This window comes from Callithrix jacchus, chromosome 17 (genome assembly GCF_049354715.1).
Source record: "Callithrix jacchus isolate 240 chromosome 17, calJac240_pri, whole genome shotgun sequence".
Taxonomy (NCBI): domain Eukaryota; kingdom Metazoa; phylum Chordata; class Mammalia; order Primates; family Cebidae; genus Callithrix; species Callithrix jacchus.
In genome coordinates this window covers 28,514,764-28,537,148 of record NC_133518.1, presented here as the reverse complement: position 1 = coordinate 28,537,148, position 22,385 = coordinate 28,514,764, and the positions used below count along the sequence as shown (strand labels likewise).

Below are 22,385 nucleotides of genomic sequence, written 5' to 3'. Positions count from 1 at the left end.
CTTTAGGTCCAAGAATTTAATAGTTAAAGTTTTTAAAAGAAACACTCTTAATTGTGAATACATTCTAATTTACCTATTGTGCCAACTCCAGAAATGTTATTTTTTAAAGGTATCTGGTAAAATTTCAGGGTAGAAGGTCATAGATAGCCACACCTCCCTCTGAGATATGCAAAGCAAAGACAGCATGACATACTGCTGGCTGGCATAAGCATGAGCTAGCTTTGTCACTTGTGAATCATGTCACCTCAGATAGTGATTTATCACTCAGGTCTTCATTTCTTCTAAAACTGAGGGAGTTGTATTAATATATTTCTAAGGAATGAAAAGAAAGAATCACTACATCCCCAGAGAATAAAGCAATGCCAGACACATAGTCAGCACTCAATATTTGCTGGATGGATGGATGCATGGATGAAAATGAATTTAATTTGTATCAGACAACTGATCGTAGAATTTAAAACTGGAAAGCTCCAGTTTTTCTATCAGACCAGAAGAACTTTTGACTTGCAAACATCAGATGTAGGAATACAATGAGAACTCCTGAATTCTAGTGGTAATCTTCTTTATTAGATTCTTTGTAAAATTCAAATTTAGGATCTGAATCTGTGGTGTTTCCTATAATTTTAAAACATCAACATCTCTTGAACTGATTCTAGAAAGAGAAGTTCAATAACTAAGTAGCTATACATTTTCAGCTACTTATGACATGGAAAAATATGTACTATGCCTTTTCAATAAATATTTTATTTCTCATAATTCTTCTAAATTTCTAGCAAAAAGTTCTTGAGTCAGAGTTGGTCCTTCATAGTTTTTTTCAATACAAGATTGTTTTCTCTTTATCAATGTCCTAAGATTGTTTTATAACTTAAACAATGTATGAGCCTCCCCATGGTTGTACTGTACAAATGTGATTTTCATTTTTGGAATCTGGATTATCTTTTTCACAGATATAATCATTTCTATATACATTGCTCACTGTTCATCCCATTCTAATCAAGTACAATGAGTGCATATAACATCATATATAGTTATTCTTTCTGCTTTATCCCATTAAAGAGACTCACTAAAGGTTTCTTAGAGCCAGGAATGGAGGCGGTGCAGGGAATCAAAGAGGTATAACAGCCCTTCTCATTTCAGTAGCCATAATATCAAGCAAAATTACCACCACAGATACAAATTTATATTTTTATAACCATTTACTCAAAACACCATACACTTTGTTAGAAATGACATAAAGAATTTTATAATTCCTTGAAAATTCAGTGAATAATCATACTTCATTAACATTGTTTGCATCCTAGCCTACTATATTTTACCTGCTATAATCTACTAAACTTTTTAAGTTTTTCTTCTAAAAGGATATATTTAACATGAATTCCTTGTACTGAGTCCATCAGAGGAATGCATTTGAAATGGATTCTACTTTTATGGTATCAAAATTATAACTATATTCAAGGAGACTAAAATTTAAGCAACTCACATATTCAGTACCATCTACTTTATAGTAAAGGTAGTTTCTAATGTACTCACAGGCACTATCAGGAGGTGCTCATTTGGATTTTCTAATCAATAATACTTCTTTTCCAACAAGAAACCTAATTTAAGGAATTAAATGGATCAAATTGTTAGGCTGTCTAGACACTTCGAACAAACACTTGAGCAGACATGTTTATTCTATGATCCTGGCATTTGAAAACCAGGTGAAGTGCTACTTTATTTCCATTGACAGCTGCTCCTTAGCTTGATCAAGTTACTATCATGAGATTTTCATGTTAGTGCTGAAGTTGTATAATATCACTTACAGGAAGACCATTTTTATATTGTTCCTATAACAAATGACCACAAATTTAGTGGATTAAAATAACACAAATGTATTGTCTTATAGTTCTGGAGGTCAGAATTTCAAATGAGTTTTATAGGGCTAAAATCAAGGTGTCAGCAGGGCTGGTTCCCTCTGCACGATCCAGAGAACACACTTCCTTACATCTTCCAGCTGTTATAAGTCATCAGAATTCCTTAGCTCCTGGCCACGTGAATCCAATCTCTGCTTTCATTGTCATGTAACCTTCCTCCTGTAAGAAAACCCTAGGAATTACCCTTAGGGCCCATCCAGATAATTCAAAATAATCTCCTCCCCTCAAGAACCTTAACTTTATCACATCTACAAAGTCTTTTTTTCCATATAAGGAATCATACAGATTCAGAAATGGACATCTTTGGAGGCTATTATTCAGCCTATTACATTGTGATAAGCTAAAAGATGTCTATTATTTAGCAACCACTAAAATAAAAATAAAGAGTTATGAAGTCAACAAAGAAGATAAAATTGAATCATAAAACATGCAAAATCCAAAAGAAAACAGAAAGTAATGGGAAGAAAGAACAGATGGGAAAAATAGGAAACAAGTGACAAAATGGTAGATTTAAGCCTCACTATACCAATGATTAAATTAAATGTACATTGTCTAAATATTCTAATTAAAATGCAGAGATTATCAGATTGTGTAAGAAAGTAAGATTTAGATATATGCTTCCTGCAGTAAACATATTTTAAATATAAAGACATGAGGTCAAAAATAAGAGAATGGGAAAAGATACACCATGCTGACCCTATCAGAATGCTGGAATGGGTTTACAAAGTAGATTCGGGGGAAAAAAAAAATTACCAGAAGTAAAGAAGTTCATTTTATAATGATAAGTAGGTCAGTTTATCAGGAGGACATAAAAATTCTAAATATTTGTACATCTAATAACAGACCTTAAAAATACATGAAGCAAAAACTCTATGGAATTCCAAGAAGTAGGCAAATTTACAATTATTGTTGAAGATGTCAATAACCCCTTAGTTTCAGATAAAACAAGTAATAAACATCCTAAGAAACATAAACATCCTAATAAAAAATGAACAAAAGACTTGAATAGACACCATCAAATATATACAAGTAATAGAACAATCAGACTATAGAAAATCAAGCTATAGAAGACTTGAACATTGTAATCAATTAACGTAATGGACATTTATACAACATTTCACCTAACAACAGCAGAATACATTTTCCCCTTATGGTTATAGAGATTATTCACTGCAATAGACCATATAGTTGGGACATGAAATAAAACCAAAGAAATTTTTAGAAGATTTGAATAATACAAAGTACTGTATGTTCTCTGGTCACAGTGTAATTAACTTAGAAATCAAATGCAGAAAATTATGTGGACACTCCCCTAAATATTTGTAAATTATATAACAAATTAGAAAGCATTTTGAACTAAATGAAAATGAAAACATCAAAATTTATGGGATGTCACCAAGGGAAAACGTAGGGACAAATATCTCTGTGAGAAAAAGAAGAAAGGTTTCAGCTTCCACTTTAGGAAATTTGAAAAAGAAGCAAGGAAAAAAATTTCAAGATAGGCAGAAGAAAGTAAAAAAAAAAATCGAGCAGTGATCAATGGAAAAGAAAAACAATAGACAATATTTGTTTCTTTGAGATCAATAAAATCAGTAAACCTCAAGGTAGACTAATCAGGAATAAAAGAGGTAAGTCAGAAATTACCAATATCAGAAATAAGAGGGATGACACTACTACAGATCCCTTAGGTAGTAAAATGATAATAGAGAAATATTATAAACAGCTTTATGCCATTAATTTTGACAACTCTGATGAAACGGACAAAATTTTTTTAAGCAAACTACCAAAGCTCCTGAAGAAGAAATAGATAACATGAATAGCCCTATATCTTTTAAAGAAATTGATTTGTCATTTAAAATCTTCTCACAAAGAAAACTTCCAGCCCAGAATATTTTACTGGTGAATTTTACCAAGCATTTAAGGAAAAAATAATGCTATTTCTACCCAAACTTTTCCTGAAAATTGAGTGAGAAAGAATACTTCCCAACTTCATTTATGAAGCCAATATTACTCTGCTAACAAAACCTGACACAGACATAACAAGAAAGTTAGCAGACCAACATTCCTAAGGAACATTGATACAAAAATTCTAAAAAAATTTAGCAATTTGAAGGGGCTAAAATCAAGGTAACATCTAAAAAGGAAGTAAATCATGAATAAGTGGAGTTTATCATAAGAGTATAGGATTAGTTTAACATCAAAAAATCAATGACATTCCACAGATAAAAGAGAAATTCAACCTCATCAAAATTAAAGACTTCTTCTTCAAAAGATACTTTAAAAGAATGAAAATAAAAACCACAGACTGGAATAATATATTTGCAAAGGATCTATATAATTAAGGAGTTTTTCTGTAATATACAAAGAGATTTACAAGCTCAGTTATGTGAAAAACATCCTAATAAAAAAAATGAACAAAAGACTTGAATAGATACCACCAAATATGTACAGATGACCAATAAAATAAGCACATAAAATGATGTTCAGTATCATTACTCATTAGGGAAATGCAAACTAAAACCACAATGAGATACTACTATACATGTTTTAGAATATATAAAAATTTAAAATCAGGAAACATCAAGTATTGACAAAGATATGGAGGAACTGGAACTCTTAAAATCTTCTGGTGGTCATGCCAAATAGTACAACTTATTAGAAAAACAGTTTGGAGTTTCTTTAAAAGTTAAATATATACCTACCTTGTTACCCAGTAATTTCATGCCTATAGATTTACCCAAAATAAATGAAACTATATGTCAATACAAAAACTTGTACATAGATATTGATAGCAGCTTAATTAGTAATAGCCAAAATATATGCAACAACCTAAGTGTTCACCAACAGATGAATGGATGAACAGATTGCAGTTTATCTGTACAGTGGAATACTACTCAGCAATAAAAATGAATGAACTATTGGTAAGATACAACCTGGATGAATCTAAAATAATTATGCTGAGTAAAAAATGCCAGACCAAAAAAAGAATATATTGTGTGATTTCTTATGTAGAGATATGTAGATATATTCTGAAAATGCAGACTAATCTATACTGACAGAAAACAAACCATTGATTGCATGGAGGAGAGCAGCAAGAATGATGGATTACAAAGAGGCAACCCCCTCAACCACCTAACAACATCTACAGACCATAAGGAGGTCGAGAAAGCTACTTGTGTCCCAAAGGGCAAAACATCTAAGAGCTTCTCCAGATGAGGCCAAGCCAGATAATGAAAAAGAGGCACATTTCAGAGAGGAAAGCTAGGAAGTATGGCAAAAATTGAACTTAGAAATTACTGCCAGTAAAAAGAATCATAGTTCAAGCAAGAAATGTTCCCCTCCTTTAGGGTAAGGTTCCTGTGGGATTTCAGAGTTGTGATGGAGTCCATTGGTGCCAGTCAGATGACTTACAGTGCACCTCCCAGTGAGAGGACTATGCTATCCACACCTGATTGCTATCAGACTTGGTCAGTTGGTTTGTTCTTGCCATTGAAATGTGAGAGAAGTAATATATACCAATTCCAAGCAGAAGCTTTAAGAGATTCTTATATTTTGGCTTTTTCTTGCCACAGTAACAGCATTCTCAAATAAAAGTTGCTCCCTGTGCTATATCGTGGTACAAAATGTGGAGCAAGGAAGCAGATAACACATATTAAAAGAAAAAAAATGGTATTGTAAGCCACTGAGAGTACATGCATGTTCAATTTAAGATGTTTCTAAAATAAAATAAAACAGGTGGAGAGTTGAATACATGAATCAGATAGTCAGGAACAGGTCTTAACTAGATACAAAATTTGGGAGTTGTCAGCAGCTAGGTTGCATTAGAAGATGAGTCTGCAAAGGACACAGGAGTCACCAGATATTTGGAAGAAAGCCCTGAGTAAAATTTTAATGCAATCTCACTTTTGCTTTCCTCATTATTTATTTCTTTTGCTTCACTTCCATTTCTCTAGCCTAGAGACTAATGTGCAAGCATCAGAGCCTGCTGGGTCTGCCTCACACTTTATTAATTTGCTGGATTTTCAGCACAGTTTGAACAGTGACTCTCCCTTCCTAATTCACCTCTCTATGTCCAGAGGGGACAGTAAACCCCATCACATGGGAGAGAGACCTACAACTCACCTGCATATTCCTTCACCTTGGTTTTTACCTTGAATTTCCTTTCTTCCACATACACATTCTACTCTGGCTATATCAATAATTGTTTTTTTTATAAATTTTCAGTAGATACATTGAAGATTTATATAGGTATCAAATATATAGAGCTATAATACAATGAATATCTGCTTGTCAACCACTCAGTTTAGGAAAAAGAACTTTACAATTATCTTTGAAGTTTTCTTGTGCTTCTCCCCAATTCCATCTCATTTTCTCCTTCCTCAGAGATAACCACCAGACTGCGTTTTGTGGTTCTCAGTAAATGAAGAATAGAAGGAAACTTCCTCAAACTGATAAAGAGCATCTACAAAAAACTACCGATAATATCTGTTGTGTCCATGCTTCTCTCTGTAATTTTATCAAGCATGTTTGTATTCCTAAAAAAAAGTTACATTTTGCATGTATTTTTATCTTCATATAAATAAAGTTATTCAATATGTATTATTCTAATGTGTTCCTTGTGCTCAATATTATGTTCCTGGGATTTGTTTATGACATTTGATATAGCTGAGGATTATTCATTTCTTCATCTATATTGTATGCTAAGGTATATCACAATTTATCTATTCTGCTTTAGCCTTATTCCATTAGTTTTGATAGGTAGTATTTAGTAATTTCATTATTGTTCAGGTCTAAGTATATTTAAATACCAATTGTGATTTTTGACTCATGAGCTATTCAAAAACACACTTAAATTTGTTTTAAATACCTGAAGCTATTTATCTTTTGTTACTAACATTTCTCTGTTTTCATGGAATATACATTATCATAGTCTGTTTTGTAGGAGTATAACATAAAGCACATATGTAATTTTAAAATGCTTAGTTGCCACATTAAAGACTAAAAATAAACAAGTGAAATTAATTTTAATAATTTATTTAACCCAAACTATCCAAACTATTATCATTTAAATGTGTAATTGTCTTAAAATGTTATCATGGGTATTTTAGGTTTTTTGTACTAAATTTTAAAATTGGTATGTATTCTACATTAACAGTACATCTTAATTTGAACCGGCCACATTTTAGCTGCTCAATAGTTATGTAAGGCTGGTGGCTACCATATTGAACAATGCAGGTTATATTATAATAATTGTTTGAAATTAGCTAAAACTGAACTTTCTGTCCTAGAAGTGGTCAATTCCATATAAGCTGGAAAATAATGACATATTTATCCACTAATTTTGTACAAGGTTCTATATGTGAACCTTAAATCTATCTTATGACCCTTCAGTCTTCTATATCTTTAATGAACTATTTCTTTGCTTGATCCTGGATTGCTATGTTACACAACTACAACACAGACATTCACATAACACTCTGGAGTTGTGCAGTTTATATTTCCACTGACATATGTGGTAGTCCTGGGCTGATTTGTCTATAACTGAGAAAGCTATGGTAGATTCTACCACTAAGGTGTGGATTTAAGGATTTCTTTGTGCAGTTATATCAAATTTTGCTTTATATATTTTGAGGTTATTTTAATAGGCACATATAAGTTTAGAATAGTTATAGTAAATTAAACTTACCATCATTATCAACTCTGAATAATGACTTTTGTCTTACAGTCTACTTTGCCTGATATTAGCATAGTTATCTACTTCATTTTCCTAAATATATCCTTGATGTATTTTTTCTAAACTTTCCTTTCAATATTTTCATGTCCTGTGTTTTAGGAATCTCTTATAAAATGCATATAGTTAAAGTTTGTTTGTTTGTTTGTGTCAAACCTGTTTCTCTCTTAACTGAGTTTATCATTATTGTGATTATTTAAGATTTTAATTTCTCTCGCTTTTTCTACACTATTTTCTCTTTTTAGGACTTTTGCAGAAAGGATTGCTGGACTTCTGTTTGTTTTCTAAGTGTACTTTTTCACTAATAGTATATTTTGTTTTTATTCTTTCAGAGTTTACTTTTGAAATTTTGCCATGCATACTTAATGAAGTCTAAAATTAATATCTTAAACTCCTCTCAAATAATGCAAGGGCCAGAGAACACTCATTTCTGATAACTGCTCTCCTTACATACATCCTACATTTTTGTCCAGTATTCTAGTTCTTTCTTATTAGTTTCACTAATTGCATGTAATTAAAAATGTGTTATACAGGCAATATTTACTTCTACTTACCTACAGACAGGGCTAGCTGTAATTCTGGAAAGAGAAGTCTGGGAGTTTCTTTTTTTTCAATCACTTTCCCTCAAATAATACTAATATCTGGATTACCAAATCAAATGTGCCTTCTTATATTTATGACATTAAAATTGTCTAGCCTAGAAATGTAAGCACTATTTTTATGGTAAAAAATGTTTAATAATATAAGAGTGACACTAGAATAGAACTCAAAAGATTAAGAAGCTGCTACAGAACTCTAGGTGGGAGATAAAGTCAAGAAACTTAACAAGGGTTTTGGTAGTAGGAAAGGAGGAAATAGTTTTAGATACCCCAAAGAAGCAGACTATACATAACTTGCTATTACATACTTGTGATAGAACAGAGAGAAAGAAATGTCAGAGATGACACAAACCTTCAAAGATGACTCTTGAAGGTTTTCAGAAGTCTGGAGGCAAGGAAGGATTGGAGGAGGTGATGTTTAATTTGATTTTTGATGTATAGAATTATTGGTGTTGATGGGTCATTAGGGTGGAGGTGTTGAACAGGCAATTATAAATCAAAGTCACAAGTTTTTGCAGAAGGGTCAGAGCTAAGAGGAAGTGAGTGATGATGAAAAACAAAAGGATTAAGAGAAGGAATGAGCAATGGAGAAGAATCACATGCATAGAACATAAAAAGAGTCACAGTGATCATGCAAGGAGGAAGGGCCCCTGATCATTAAACGTGCTTTTGCTGCTACTAGTGATTTTCTATCTTAATTTCAGTGCCCCTGTGAAATTTTCTCTTGAATTTCCTCCTGTCCTTACTTCCATCCAGAGGATCACAAGCTAAGCATTAAGATCTACTTATGTAGATTAAAATGTTAAAGTGATCTTTATGTTTTCTAAGTTCTAATATGTTTTATACTGTATTGCATCCCTGACATTACACATCTCTCTACTTAATTTGGTTTGTTCATATCAATATTTGAGACAAGTAAAAGGAAAGAAAAGTTTACAGGTAAGTAAAAGAAAGGAACTGCCAATATGTATTGACTTTATGGCATATCCCAACATATTTTCCTTTTTTAAAAGGAACCAAATATTGTCTGGTGCTGTTACAAAATTTACTCATATACTTTTTCAACCACAACTTACAACATTTTATTTTTTGCACACATGAATAGCCAGAAGACATTTTATTGTATTTGTGGCTCTGCATATGTGATTAGTATTTGTTGCAAAAATAATATCTTACTACTTATTAAGCAAAAATTAATCCTGGGAAAATACCATGTATACAGCATTTATAAATTGCTGTTAATAGTTCAAATGATATGTAATAGCAGCACATATACTGCTAAAGAAAATAAACAGACTAAGTTGTGAAGTAATATCTCTGAGCCAGGAACTACAACTTAGGAATTGCATTAGGGGTAAGTATTGACTCATTTGTCGGGTTTGATTTTCAGGGAATTGTTGCTGATTTCACATCAGAAAAGCATTGAGCAGCTGCAGGAAACCCTTAGACAGAAGCTGCTGAGTGATGATAACTGGAAGGAGAAGGTAATGGTAGTGTGGTTTTCATCAGCATGCAACCTATTTGCTTTTTAAAAATTCTGTCCATTTGTCAGAAGACTCTTCCAGATACATGCAAAAGCACATTTTTTTGCTTTTAAGTATTTTCTTATTTCCCCATTAACTGTCACAGTCTACATTTGATCATTTTCTTAAAACCAAGGAAATAATTCTTACAACTTTTCTCCTTCTCTTAGAAGATAAAAGAATGGAAAATTACTTAAAATTATTCAGTTTTGGACTCTTGACATATTTACCCTGACAAAGTAAAATGAATAAGCATTTAGCTTGCTATTATTTACAGAGAAATGGTTCCTGTTAGAGTACAAAAAAATTGTATTGATTTTGGTCTTTGGACTTTTTTATAGTTTTCAAAGTTTCAACAATGAATTTGTATTACTTTCATAATTTTAAATAATAAAAGTAATATTTTAAAAAAATTTAGTCCCTACCTTCTCAGGCCATCCACAGGTCTAGTCATTGAGTTAAAAGCAGTCTTGTTTCTGCCATAAACTTCTAGTACTCCTTGATTGATCCCTGGGACCTATTCTACACACTGACCCAAAGCATTCCCAACTCATTCTTTTCCAAGACTGTTATCTATGCTTCTTCTGCCTTAGTTTTCTTATATGTCTTAAATTTTCCTCTAGAAATGGAGCTGGTTTCCAAATTTCTGATTGTTTGACTGAAGTCCTGACAACTTGTTTGGATTTTGTCAGATTCTTCTCCGGGATCCAACCCCGTAACTTGTAACCTCAGCAACAAGCAGTGGCCTCCTTCAAACTAACTCAGGAATCCCTCACTCCACCATCCAGCATACTGAAACCTGTTAGGCATTCTTGCTGGCTCAGATCAATTTTAAATTTGTTGCTTTCATTTCCAATCTTCAAATAGTTGGCCATACTCAGCCAAAAGTGGCCGTCTAAAAATAAGTATCCCTTCCCTTGTCCATCAGGCTCCATAGTCAGGATATTATAAAAATAATCACTGTAACAATAGTACCCCATGGGCCAAAATAAAATTGGAGAATATGGACTAACATTGCTATTTGTGTCTCATTCTTATTTTGTTTTATTTTGTAACATAGGCCTTTTCTTTTTCTTCTTCTCTAAGGCCCACCATCTTTAATTCTTTCTAATTTTTATTAGCCTCAGGGTATTCAACTGAGTGGTCTGTACTTATTCACTTTCCCTATCCTTAGCAATCTATGTTTAAAAATTGAAAAGGAAGATTATCAAGCCTATTTTGTGTAATCCAAAGTATTCAAATTAGGACAATGAAAGATTATTGTTTATCCATCCAACTGATAGAATAACACTGTGGTTAACATCTAGTGAGATCATCTCTCATACCTAATCTTTAAGGGACTAGAAATTAAAACAACCTTTTTGGAAAGCAGTTTGTCAGTATGTATCAAGAGATACTGTAAACTTCCCATCCTTTAACTCAGAAATTTTACTAGTGGAATTAACATGGATAGAGATTCAGGGAGTCACTCCTCTTCTAAACTCCTGAGCTTCTCTTAGTATGACGGAGTAAATGTTCCTGTTTTTGCTTGTGTAGAAATTTCCCATCTCCATATTCACACCTCACTAGGGGTTTTTGGATGCACTTCACTGGAGAAAAGGTCTCTGTTTATGATTCCCTCTCTCTAGTACTTCTGTTCACTGTACCCTGTCCTTGAGGTGCTAACACAGAGTAGAACAAGTTAGTGTTAGCATCTGACATATAAAAGCATTTATGTTCTTTATGCTATCAAGTTAATCTGGTGGTAAAAATAATTCTATGTAAAATTCTATAAGTTCTTGTTAAGACCATGATATCTTTCTAATGAATTAATTATACTACACAGGTATTATGGCATGTAAAATTTTATATAGTATAAATAGACATTTCATTTGGTTGAAAGGACATGACTTCTTGTTAATAAATATTATCATTTAGCTAGCAGTAAATCAAGATCCAGACCAGGAAAGCCAAGGAATAATAATTATGCCTTGGCTGTGTTAGCTATTGAGACATGAATAAAAAGTTCTCTAAAAGTCTTCTCATGAGAAAGGAGAATCATTAATATGACATTGTCATCTTTTTCTTGGGTCACTGTGCCTTTGCCAAAGAATGAAATGTTCTTCTTACAAATATATAATACACATAACAAAATAAACTTCATAGCTTAAATTGTTTTAACATGCAAAAAGTAGATAGCAATTTGTATCTGTGCTTAATTATTTTAGAGCACATAAGATCAATAGTTGCTATGCAACAAGGATGGCACATTTTTAAATAACTGCATATTTACTAATTGTCATGGATTTTTGTTTATTTCAAGTATTACTATTTGAAGACAGCAAATTAATGTGCATGCTGAACCTTTAAAATTGGTTTTAAATGTACAATGTTGTTACTATTTAGTTAAAATTTTGTAATTAAAAAATCCTATAGCCACAGTTTACATAATCAACTCACATTATTTAATCACTATAACTTTATAGTACAATAAGCAAACTCCAAGCAAATATTTTCTTAGATCATCAAGATATCACCCTTAAGAACCTTTTTTTTGGTGGGGGGGATGGAGTTTCACTCTGGTTGCCCAGGCTGGAGTGCAATGACACTATCTTGGCTCATCACAACCTTCGCCTCCCAAGTTTAAGCAATTCTCCTGCCTCAGCCTTCAGAATAGCTAGGATTACAGGCATGGGCCAACGCACCCAGCTAATTTTGTATTTTTAGTAGAGATGGGTTTTCTCCATGTCAGTCAAGCTGGTCTTGAACTCCCGACCTCAGGTGATCCACCTGCCTTGGCCTCCTATAGTGCTGGGATTATAGGTGTGAGCCACCCCATCCAGCCCCAAGAACATTTTAGAATTGCACTAATGACCTCATTTAAAATAGTACATAGAGCTTTTGAGAAACCAGTAGTTAAAGCAAACAAATAAAACCTTATTTGTTGGCTAAAGCAGCTGGATTGATAGTAAAAATGCAGGTAAAAAAAGTTTACTTCAAGAAATAGTCAATTTCAAAATTGAAGGGAGGCAAAAAAATCTCAAATTTCTTTTTGAAATGGAAAAACCAAATGACTTAATAATTCTTAATGTGTTTTAACATACTATTATTAAAGTAAAAGGAATAATTTCTGACATATAAAATATGACAGATGGCATCGTTATTTATAAAATATCAATTTTTAACTTATGAATAATAAACATGGCTAAAAGGAATATTGAGGACACATTTTAATTTTTACATTTTTAAAAGTGCAGTTTTAGAAATTGAATTAATAAAATCCAAAAATTTAAGATCTGGAGTGGCTTGCAAAAATTATCTTTTTTTTTTTTTAATTTTTTATTGGATTTTAGGTTTTGGGGTACATGAGCAGAGCATGTAAGACAGTTGCGTAGGAACACTCATGGCAGTGTGCTTTTCTTTCCTTCTCCCCTTCACCCACATTTGGCATTTCTCCCCAGGCTATCCCTCCCCACCTCCCCCTCCCACTGGCCCTCCCCTTTTCCCCCCAATAGACCCCAGTGTTTAGTACTCCCCTTTCTGTGTCCATGTGTTCTCATTTTTCATCACCCACCTGTGAGTGAGAATATGCTGTGTTTCATTTTCTGTTCTTGTGTCAGTTTGCTGAGGATGACATTCTCCAGATTCATCCATGTCCCTACAAACGACACAAACTCATCATTTCTGATTGCTGCATAATATTCCATGGTGTATATGTGCCACATTTTTCCAATCCAGTCTATTATCAATGGGCATTTGGGTTGATTCCAGGTCTTTGCTATTGTAAACAGTGCTGCAATGAACATTCGTGTACATGTGTCCTTATAGTAGAACGATTTATAGTCTTTTGGATATATACCCAGTAATGGGATTGCTGGGTCAAATGGAATTTCTATTTCTAAGGCCTTGAGGAATCGCCACACTGTCTTCCACAATGGTTGAACTAATTTACACTCCCACCAACAGTGTAAAAGTGTTCCTTTTTCTCCACATCCTCTCCAGCATCTGTTGTCTCCAGATTTTTTAATGATCGCCATTCTAACTGGCGTGAGATGGTATCTCAATGTGGTTTTGATTTGCATCTCTCTGATGACCAGTGACGATGAGCATTTTTTCATATGATTGTTGGCCTCATATATGTCTTCTTTCGTAAAGTGTCTGTTCATATCCTTTGCCCACTTTTGAATGGGCTTGTTTGTTTTTTTTCCTGTAAATCCGTTTGAGTTCTTTGTAAATTCTGGATATCAGCCCTTTGTCAGATGGGTAAACTGCAAAAATTTTTCGTCTACACCAATAACAGACTTAAAGAAAGCCAAATCAAGAACGAAACGCCATTCACAATTGCTACAAAAAGAATAAAATACCTTGGAATACAACTCACAAGGAACGTAAGGGACCTCTTCAAGGAGAACTACAAACCACTGCTCAATGAAATCAGAGAAGACACAAACAGATGGAGAAACATTCCATGTTCATGGTTAGGAAGAATTAATATCGTGAAAATGGCTATACTGCCCAAAGTAATTTACAGAATCAACGCTATCCCCATCAAGCTACCATTGACTTTCTTCACAGAACTGGAAAAAACCACCATGAACTTCATATGGAACCAAAAGAGAGCCCGCATAGCCAAGTCAATTCTAAGCAAAAAGAACACAGCGGGGGGCATCACACTACCGGATTTCAAACTATACTACAAGGCTACAGTAATCAAAACAGCATGGTACTGGTACCAAAACAGAGATATAGACCAATGGAACAAAACAGAGGCACCGGAGGCAACACAACATGTCTACAACTATACAATCTTTGATAAACCTGACAAAAATTATCTTGTAAACCACTAATCTAGAAAACAAAAATAGTCTCCCATTATTAATTTAATTTTAATCCTTATGACATTATTATTCCCATTTTGCACATTTTAAAAAAGACTTAGAGAAGTTAGTTCATTTGGCAAAGTTACAAAGGCAGGAAATGAGCTGAGAATCAACTTCCATGTATCTGAATACAAAGTTCAATATTTCTGCATTTGACCAAGATGGAGTAATAGGGACCAAATTTACCCTCCTACCTGAAACAAATAAAACAGTGAGGAAAAGATAGAAAACAATGATTTTGAGACACTGGACATCAGGCAATGAAGGAAAGTGATTCTTGGAAACAGAAGACAAACAAGATGAGTTCTGTGATTGTCATAACTTAGTGCTTTGAAAGAAATTTCAGGTCTCAGGGAGTGGGAATCCAGTTTGAAACTGTTAGAATCTTTGAGTTGAGGGAACCTTGCAGAGTCCTGGGAGATCATGGTGGGTAAAGTTCACAGATAGTGTTCACAGGAGCAGCTACACAGAGGAAGAACACTGGAGATCTACAAAGAGTCCTCCTTGTATATGTTTATAATCAATGTGTACATGTGGGGAAACTACATAAAGCCAGGGCCTGACCCCGCCAGAAAGAGTAATAATACTCACACTTGGCCAGTAATTTGCATTTCTGTCAGCCAGACTAGAAAACCTGTAATTTATAAGGCCCTGGGTAGAGTGCTCAAAAGAGTCTTGCATCATAAGTTGAGAGTAATTAGCCCTACATGAAATACTGATTTGATTCTGCCTAATATATTTTAAAAGGAAGATCTAAAATGATCAAACTGATTTCAAGAAACCTAGAAACTTGCATCCTAGGACAGAGCTCAAGAATATTCAAAGGAATACAAAATAATCTAGCACCTAACAAGATAAGTTAGCAATGTCTGGCATCCAGTGAAGAATTGCCATCCATGGAAATATACAAGAAAATAGAGCTGAAGTGAAAAGAAAAATCAATGAATAAAAACTGACCCAGAAAGGTTCAGATATGAGAATCAGCAGAAAAGACATTAAAACAAATATGGTAACTGTATTCCATATGTCCATAAGCTAAATAAAAAATGGACTATGTCAAGTACAGAAATGCAAGATATAAAAAAGACCAGTTACTGAATTTTGAGAGATGAAAACTAGATTGTCTGAAATTAAAAGTACACTGGATTATATTGATGGCAGATTAGACATTCCAGAAGAAAAGCTTAGTGAACTTGAAGACACAGCAATACAAAAACTTTTCAAATAAAACAAGATATAATAGACTCTAAAACAAAAACAAACAAGCAAAACTCAAAAAGAATGTCAGTGAGCCACAAGACAGATTCAAGTGGCCCAATATAGGTGTAATTGAAATTCCTGAAGGACAAGAGACAGAAGAGGGGAAAAAAAATAAACTGAAGAAATAATGACTGAAAGTTTTACAAATTTAATGAAAACTAAACACGCACTGTCTTAAGAAGTTCAACAAGCCTCAGGTACAAGAAACCAACTGCACCAAGGGAAATTATAATCCAGTTGTCCAAAACAGTAATAAAAAGAAATATTTCAAAGCAACTGGATTTTTTAGAAGGCATTATATAAAGAGGAACAAAGATAATGAAAATAGTAGTTTTTTTTTTTTTAAATCAGAAACAATGCAGGTAAAAAGACAGTAGTATTGAAAGTACTGAAAGAAGACTTGGGTGGGGGAAGTGAGGAAAGCTGTCAACTTAGAACTCATACCAAGTGAAATATCTTTCAAATATAAGTAAAATGGAGACTTCTTCAGAAAGTACTGAAAAAATTAATTACCAAGACCCACACTATAAAAAATGTTAAAAGAAGTCCTTTGGTCAGAAGGAAAGGTATGTCAGATGGAAATGTGGATATACAGAGGAAGGTAGAAAACCAGAAATGGTAACACTGTGGATAAAGATATGGGGTGTTTTCTCACTATTTAAATTTTTTTAAATGTAATTGACTAAATAAAGATAATCTATGAGATTTATAACATATAGAAACAAAATATATGATAATAACACAATGGCAGAGAGGGTAGAAGTGTAAATATATTACTGTGAGATTCTTATACATATAATGATATATTATTAGATAGTAGACTGTATTGAATTAAAGACATATTTTCCAAACCCTAAAATTATAGATAATAAGCTAATAATGGAGACAACATTGAATTTTAAAATATAAATTCTAAAGAAGACAGGAAAATAGGGAAAGAGAAAAAAGATGAGATGGGCCAAATGGAAAGTATAGCAGGACAGTAGATTTAAAGCTAATTATATCAATAATCACATTAAATGGAAATGATCTCAACCAGAGATCAGAAAACTTTTTTTATAAAGGACCAGTTAGTAAATATTTTTGTTTTGTATGACATACAGTCTCTGTCACAACCATTCAACCCTGTCATTATAACACATAAAAACAACCATAGACAATATGCAAATGAATGGGCATGGCTGAGTTTAGTCTGTGGGCCATGGTTTGCTAAGTTCTGGTCTAAATATTGTTAAAAAGGCAGAGGTTTTTATGTTGGATAAAAATGCAACACCTTACTGTATGTTGCCTATAAGAAATGCACTTTAGGATGTGAGTGAGATCTGGCTGTGACATTTGTCACCCTGTTGATTGCCAGGGTTGATTTGGCTGATATGGCTGGCTAAGCAGGTGTCCCCATTCTCTCTTACCGTCCTATATGTGTCTCTCTTGAAGCTGCACGTGTTCTGGTGGAAGAGGATGACCTTCTTTTGTAGAAGAGGGCCATCCTTCTGTAAAGGGCATAAGAGTAGCTGTCCTCCCCTGCTAGAACTTCTAAATTAGCTCTGAAGAAATGTCCTTTAATATAAAAGCACAATAGATTAAAAGTAAGGAATGGAAACACAAGTCAAAAGAAATCTGGAGTAGCTATATTACTATCAGGCAAAGGAGATTTCAGAGCAAAGCAATCAAAACAATTAAAATTTTGTGAGGATTAAAAAAAGACATTTAATAATGATAAAGGGGTCAGTTCACCAGAAGGATATAATAACCATAAATGTTCATTCGCTTAGTAACAGAGTTTACAAATAAATGAAGCAAAAATGGATAGAACTGTAATGAGAAATAAATCCACTAATTAGAGTCTCTATATATTTTATATGTATATAAATCCACATATTAGAGTCTCTCTGATAGGCTCTCTCAATAATAGAGAAATAGCCAGACAATCAGTAAGGATATATACAATAGAAAATAGTATAAATTTACTAACAGATATACTGAACAATATTGTTAACAAACTTGACCTAAATGATATTTATAGAATTCTCAATTTGACAGCAGAATACACATTCTTCTCAATTGTACATGAACCTTTTACCAAAATCAATTGTATTTTGGCTTATAAATAAGTCTTAATAAGTTTAAAAGGATATAAGTCATACAAAATATTTTCTCTGACCACATGAAATAAAATTAGAAATCATTAGCAGAAAGTTATCTGGACAATTCTAAAATATTTTGAAACTAAATAGATACCAATTCCATGCCCCAAGCTTACTATGCTGTATAGATGTAGGGGTCGGGGGACAGGTTACATGGAAAAACTAAACACACTGAGCTATAGAGTTCACCAGAAACATCTGAGTATACACAAATCCTTTGCATCTTGTAGTAGCTCTAAGATCTTGGTGAAGTTACTTCTCTGAATATATTTCTTAATCTAGACAATGAGTAATAGTTCTATTATTGTGTTATTCTCAGAGTTGTTGTAAGAATTAAATGAGTTAATATATAGAAAGTGTCCTATACTATATCACTCTAGCTTGTATTCATTTACTCAGTGAACATTCTCTCCTTCCATCCTAAGTTCACACATTTTTTGACAGGATTTGACCTGCAGCCTACATATTCTCATTCCTTAGCATTCATTTTTTACTATAATAATTTTCAACCAGTGTTCATTTTTAATTTTTGTAAAATAGTACAATAATTTATTTTAGGAAACATATCTTTAAAAATTATATATGCATATCAAATATAAACAAATTATTTGATTCCTTCTTTGGCATCTAAAACTCCCATTGGTTTTAAAGGTATCATTGAGTAATAAGTGATCATATTATAACATGGTGGTTGGCTCCATGGGCAATTAGAAAATGATAATAAAGTCGACCACAAAGAGCTCACTTGGAAAATAATGTAAAGACAGTATTTTACACATTGGTGTTGATACAGATTTTATAAAATACTGATTATACATTTCAACAGCAAATACAAAAGAAATTTAAAAACAATGCTTTAAATGCTCTGGAGTCATCAGGAGGCCTTCACCGAGGAGATGGAGTTTGAGCTAGAGGAGGATATAGATAAATAAAAACTCCAAATAATTAAAACCTGAGATGTGTACAAAGATAATAATTGATTTTACTTTGTATAATTCTTAAGTTAATATTATTCATGCTTTTTTAGAAATCATAATTTTCCCCTTATCAAAATTACTATTAGTTATTGTACAAAGTGGTTCATGCTTTGTATGCACACCATCAACAAATTTATTTATTTTGCACAAACAAACTCCTGTCATCTAAGATATTTTAAATTATCAGCTCCTACCAACATTTAAAAACATAAACATGACAATTTGGCATGAATGCATCTATTCAAAGCCAAATAATATACTCCTTAGGCAAGTATAATAATATACTCCTTAGGCAAATCATTGTGTTTATGGGCTCATCATTTTGTTCAAACTAATCAGATCATGAAGGAACCAGTAATCTCATTTCTCTGAGCTAAGGCATCAACACATTCAGATGGTTCTTAGCATCCCATTCCATCTTTCCTAAATGTTTGAAATCCCATATGAAGCTCATCACTTTGCTTCTCTTTCTCAGATTGTGCAAATTAAAAACCAAGCTAGTAATAGTCAATCATCCTTCTCCCGTCTGTCTGCGGTGCTGTTTGTCTCCCACTGTCCATATATTCCTTCCTTGTTTTCTCTTTTTACCTGTAGTAGGAATAGTTCAGGGGCAAGAAGACTTTGCTTTCTAACTCTGTCAAAACAGAACATTCAGCCCATTCAAGCCATCAGCCATCACCTTTTCTTCCCTGAATGCTTCGTTTCAACTTCATCAAAGGGACCCTGCTGATTTCCTAATTGACTTTGTCTCCATAATAATTTTTGAAAACTTTTTAAAAAGATTCTTCTAAAGTCCTTCTGTCATCTAATTTATAGTTTGTCATGTCCTACCAAGTTTGTATATATTCTCACTGTCTTAATTTGAGCAATTTGAAATATTTGGAAAGATGTCGTTTTTTTCCTAAAATAGCTATTGGACTCTACTAATTAACCACACAAGATTTTTTGTAATGCTTGATATCTTAGCACCTCAACACAAATTTTTCTTGAGTTTCTCAAAAAAGTTTGTCGCTTTTTAAATTAATAGTGTCAGAGCATCTTGTGAACTCTTAATGCTTATATTAGTCACTGATTGTTAATTACTACTAACAATTAACTATGTGATTATTAATAATTATTAATAATTGAATGTTATTATTAACTTATATATTAATACTATACCTTCCAACTTTTCCAGTTGTTTTGCATTTGATTTCTCCTTTCATATATTCTTGACTTGTCTATGCCAGTGTGGCTGAGACACAGTGATCAAATGAGAAAAGTAGTGGAAGTCAGATTGGAGGAATCCAGGACTGCCACTATATACAGTGTTTAAGTTGCATCCTGCACCAGGCCAAGGAAGCAAAGAGAGCTGGAATCCAGCCTGTTCTCTGCTCGTCAAGTCCTATGCCTGGCATGAGACTGTTCTCATCTATGGAAGGGGTGCTTTGTCAGTTTACACAAATGTGTTATATGGGCTGGTAGTGGCCCAGTAAAAGATCATATAGAGAAGTTTTGATATATCAATGCATTGAGAAACCTCAAAGAAGGAATAAAAGAATTTAATTTATATTTTGTAAAGAATACTGTGCTGTGTGTAGTAGCATGGAGTGGAGAGAAGCAGGAGTGAAAGTAAGGAGGCCAGCCAGGAAGTGATGGTGGCCAGAACTAGGTGATCCAGAAGTGCTGATGGAAGTTGAGACATAAGAGAAATGGATGCAAAGCATCTTTTGAAGGTAAAATGAACAGGCTTTTGTGTTGGATCTGGTGGGGAGAATATGGGAGAGAGGTGTGAAACATGATGTTTCAGCTACTGACTTGAGTGACTAGATGGATAGTAAGCTGTATCCTGAAATAAGGGGGAGAAACAGGCTTTGGGAAGGGAGTTGTTACAAGATTTCTAGGCCATACAATTCACTGGAGGCACCTGTGAATTGTCTAAATGGCTACCAGAAGGCAAAGTGGATTTAAGTACCTGAAATTCAGAAGAATGTCTTCTTTTTTCTGAGGACCTCTGAGATTTTCTTTATCTTCAGCAGTCTGAGAGAAGCCCATCTGAATAATTCTGTAATTCTATAATGTTGAGAAAAGATCATCAGTAGCCTATTATCCAAATAATCCAGAAGTTTATTTTGAAAGAGCCAAAATAACTCCTTGCATTCAGTACTGTATAAACATAATTACTTTGTCTTCAGGTAAATGCTCAGTCCTATACACAGTACAATAAAACCTATTGACCCCATACTGGGGCTAGTCTTCCGTCTAGTATTTCATTTAATGTAAAGGGCTTCCTGTAACTTTCTTAGCAAAATTTGTGTCTTTGTACCCTGGTTTCATTGTTCCCTTCAGAAATTTAGGTTGATCTCTTTCCTTGTCTTGTTGGCCTAAATCACAGTCACAATTAGTTGTGAGTTTTTCACCCAATTTACCGGGCGTTACCCTCTTTTATATTATCATGGCACGATGTAAATCTAGAGCCAGCCTGTCTCTGGGATTCCCTTCTCTAATCTCTGTAGATGAATTCCCAGGAGTAAATGACTCCAGTACTCACAAATTTGTTCTCTTTCTTGTCTCAGTAGGTAGAGCCAAAACCAATGGTTTAAAACTGCATGTAGAGAGATGTTGGCTCAACTGCAGGAAAAACTGCCTAATGCTTAGTAGAGTCTGAAAATGGAAATGCCTTCTGGGGAAGGAGTGAATTATGGTTTCTGGAGGTGTGAGGCACCCAGCAACCACTCATTTAGTATGGAGTCAGTGGTGAAGACTGAAGGGTCAGGGTGTGGAAGTAATCTCCACTATTAAATTCCTACTTGTGTTAGAGCTTTACACAAAAGCTTTGCCTCCTTTAATCCTCGTAACAACCCCTAAGGGAACTAGTTATAATCCTAAAAGGAAGGGTTACAGACACAAACTTAAGATCACTCAGTTAGCAAGTAGCAGAGCCAGGATTAAGAGCCAGGATTTAAACTCAACTCCATCTGCATCCAGAGTCCTTGCTTATTCTTTCTACAATTCATAGAAACATGAGAAATTGAATTAGGGGATTTCTAAAGTCCCTTCTAGCATTATGATTCTATCTGAGTCAAAATATGGATACAAATGTTCTTCACCTTTCAATGGGGTTACATTCTGATAAACCCATCATAAATTGAAGGTATTTTAAGTCAAAAATGGATACTCTGTAAACATGGTAGACATGATGGAATATGAAAACACAGTGTCTGAAAGCACTGGCAACACAGTACATACAGTGTAGAGGATCACTTGTTTGTCCTCATGATCACATGGCTGACCGGGAGCTGCGGCCCACTGACACCGCCTAACATTCCAAGAAAGTATCATACTGTGTATCAATGGCCCAGGAAAAGATCAGAATTCAAAATTTGAAGTACAGTCTTTA

The 22,385-nt window shown here is 33.7% G+C and overlaps 1 protein-coding gene and 1 long non-coding RNA gene across 27 annotated transcripts in view; one reads left to right on the top strand and one right to left on the bottom strand.

Annotated features, from left to right (window-relative positions):
* LEKR1 (leucine, glutamate and lysine rich 1) overlaps window positions 1-22,385 on the top strand; it is a 242,941-nt gene that overhangs the window by 197,623 nt on the left and 22,933 nt on the right. For 20 of the 26 annotated variants that reach the window (XR_013528479.1, XR_013528495.1, XR_013528494.1 and 17 more), the window contains one exon: window positions 9,634-9,727. Coding sequence is in view for 15 of the 26 variants with exons in the window: in XM_078353967.1 (XP_078210093.1) it covers window positions 9,634-9,727 (94 nt within the window). In the remaining 11 variants the exon portion in view is untranslated. Of the gene's footprint in view, window positions 1-6,296; window positions 6,516-9,633; window positions 9,728-10,389; window positions 11,564-20,567; window positions 20,722-22,385 lie in introns of those variants that run through there. The other 6 variants (XR_013528496.1, XR_013528488.1, XM_078353969.1 and 3 more) reach the window with 3 other exon arrangements.
* LOC118148782 (uncharacterized) lies at window positions 13,269-21,063 on the bottom strand. The gene is made up of 3 exons (XR_013528512.1): window positions 20,961-21,063; window positions 17,295-17,442; window positions 13,269-13,403 (listed from the first exon to the last, which is right to left on the bottom strand). It is a non-coding gene; the product is annotated as an uncharacterized LOC118148782 (long non-coding RNA).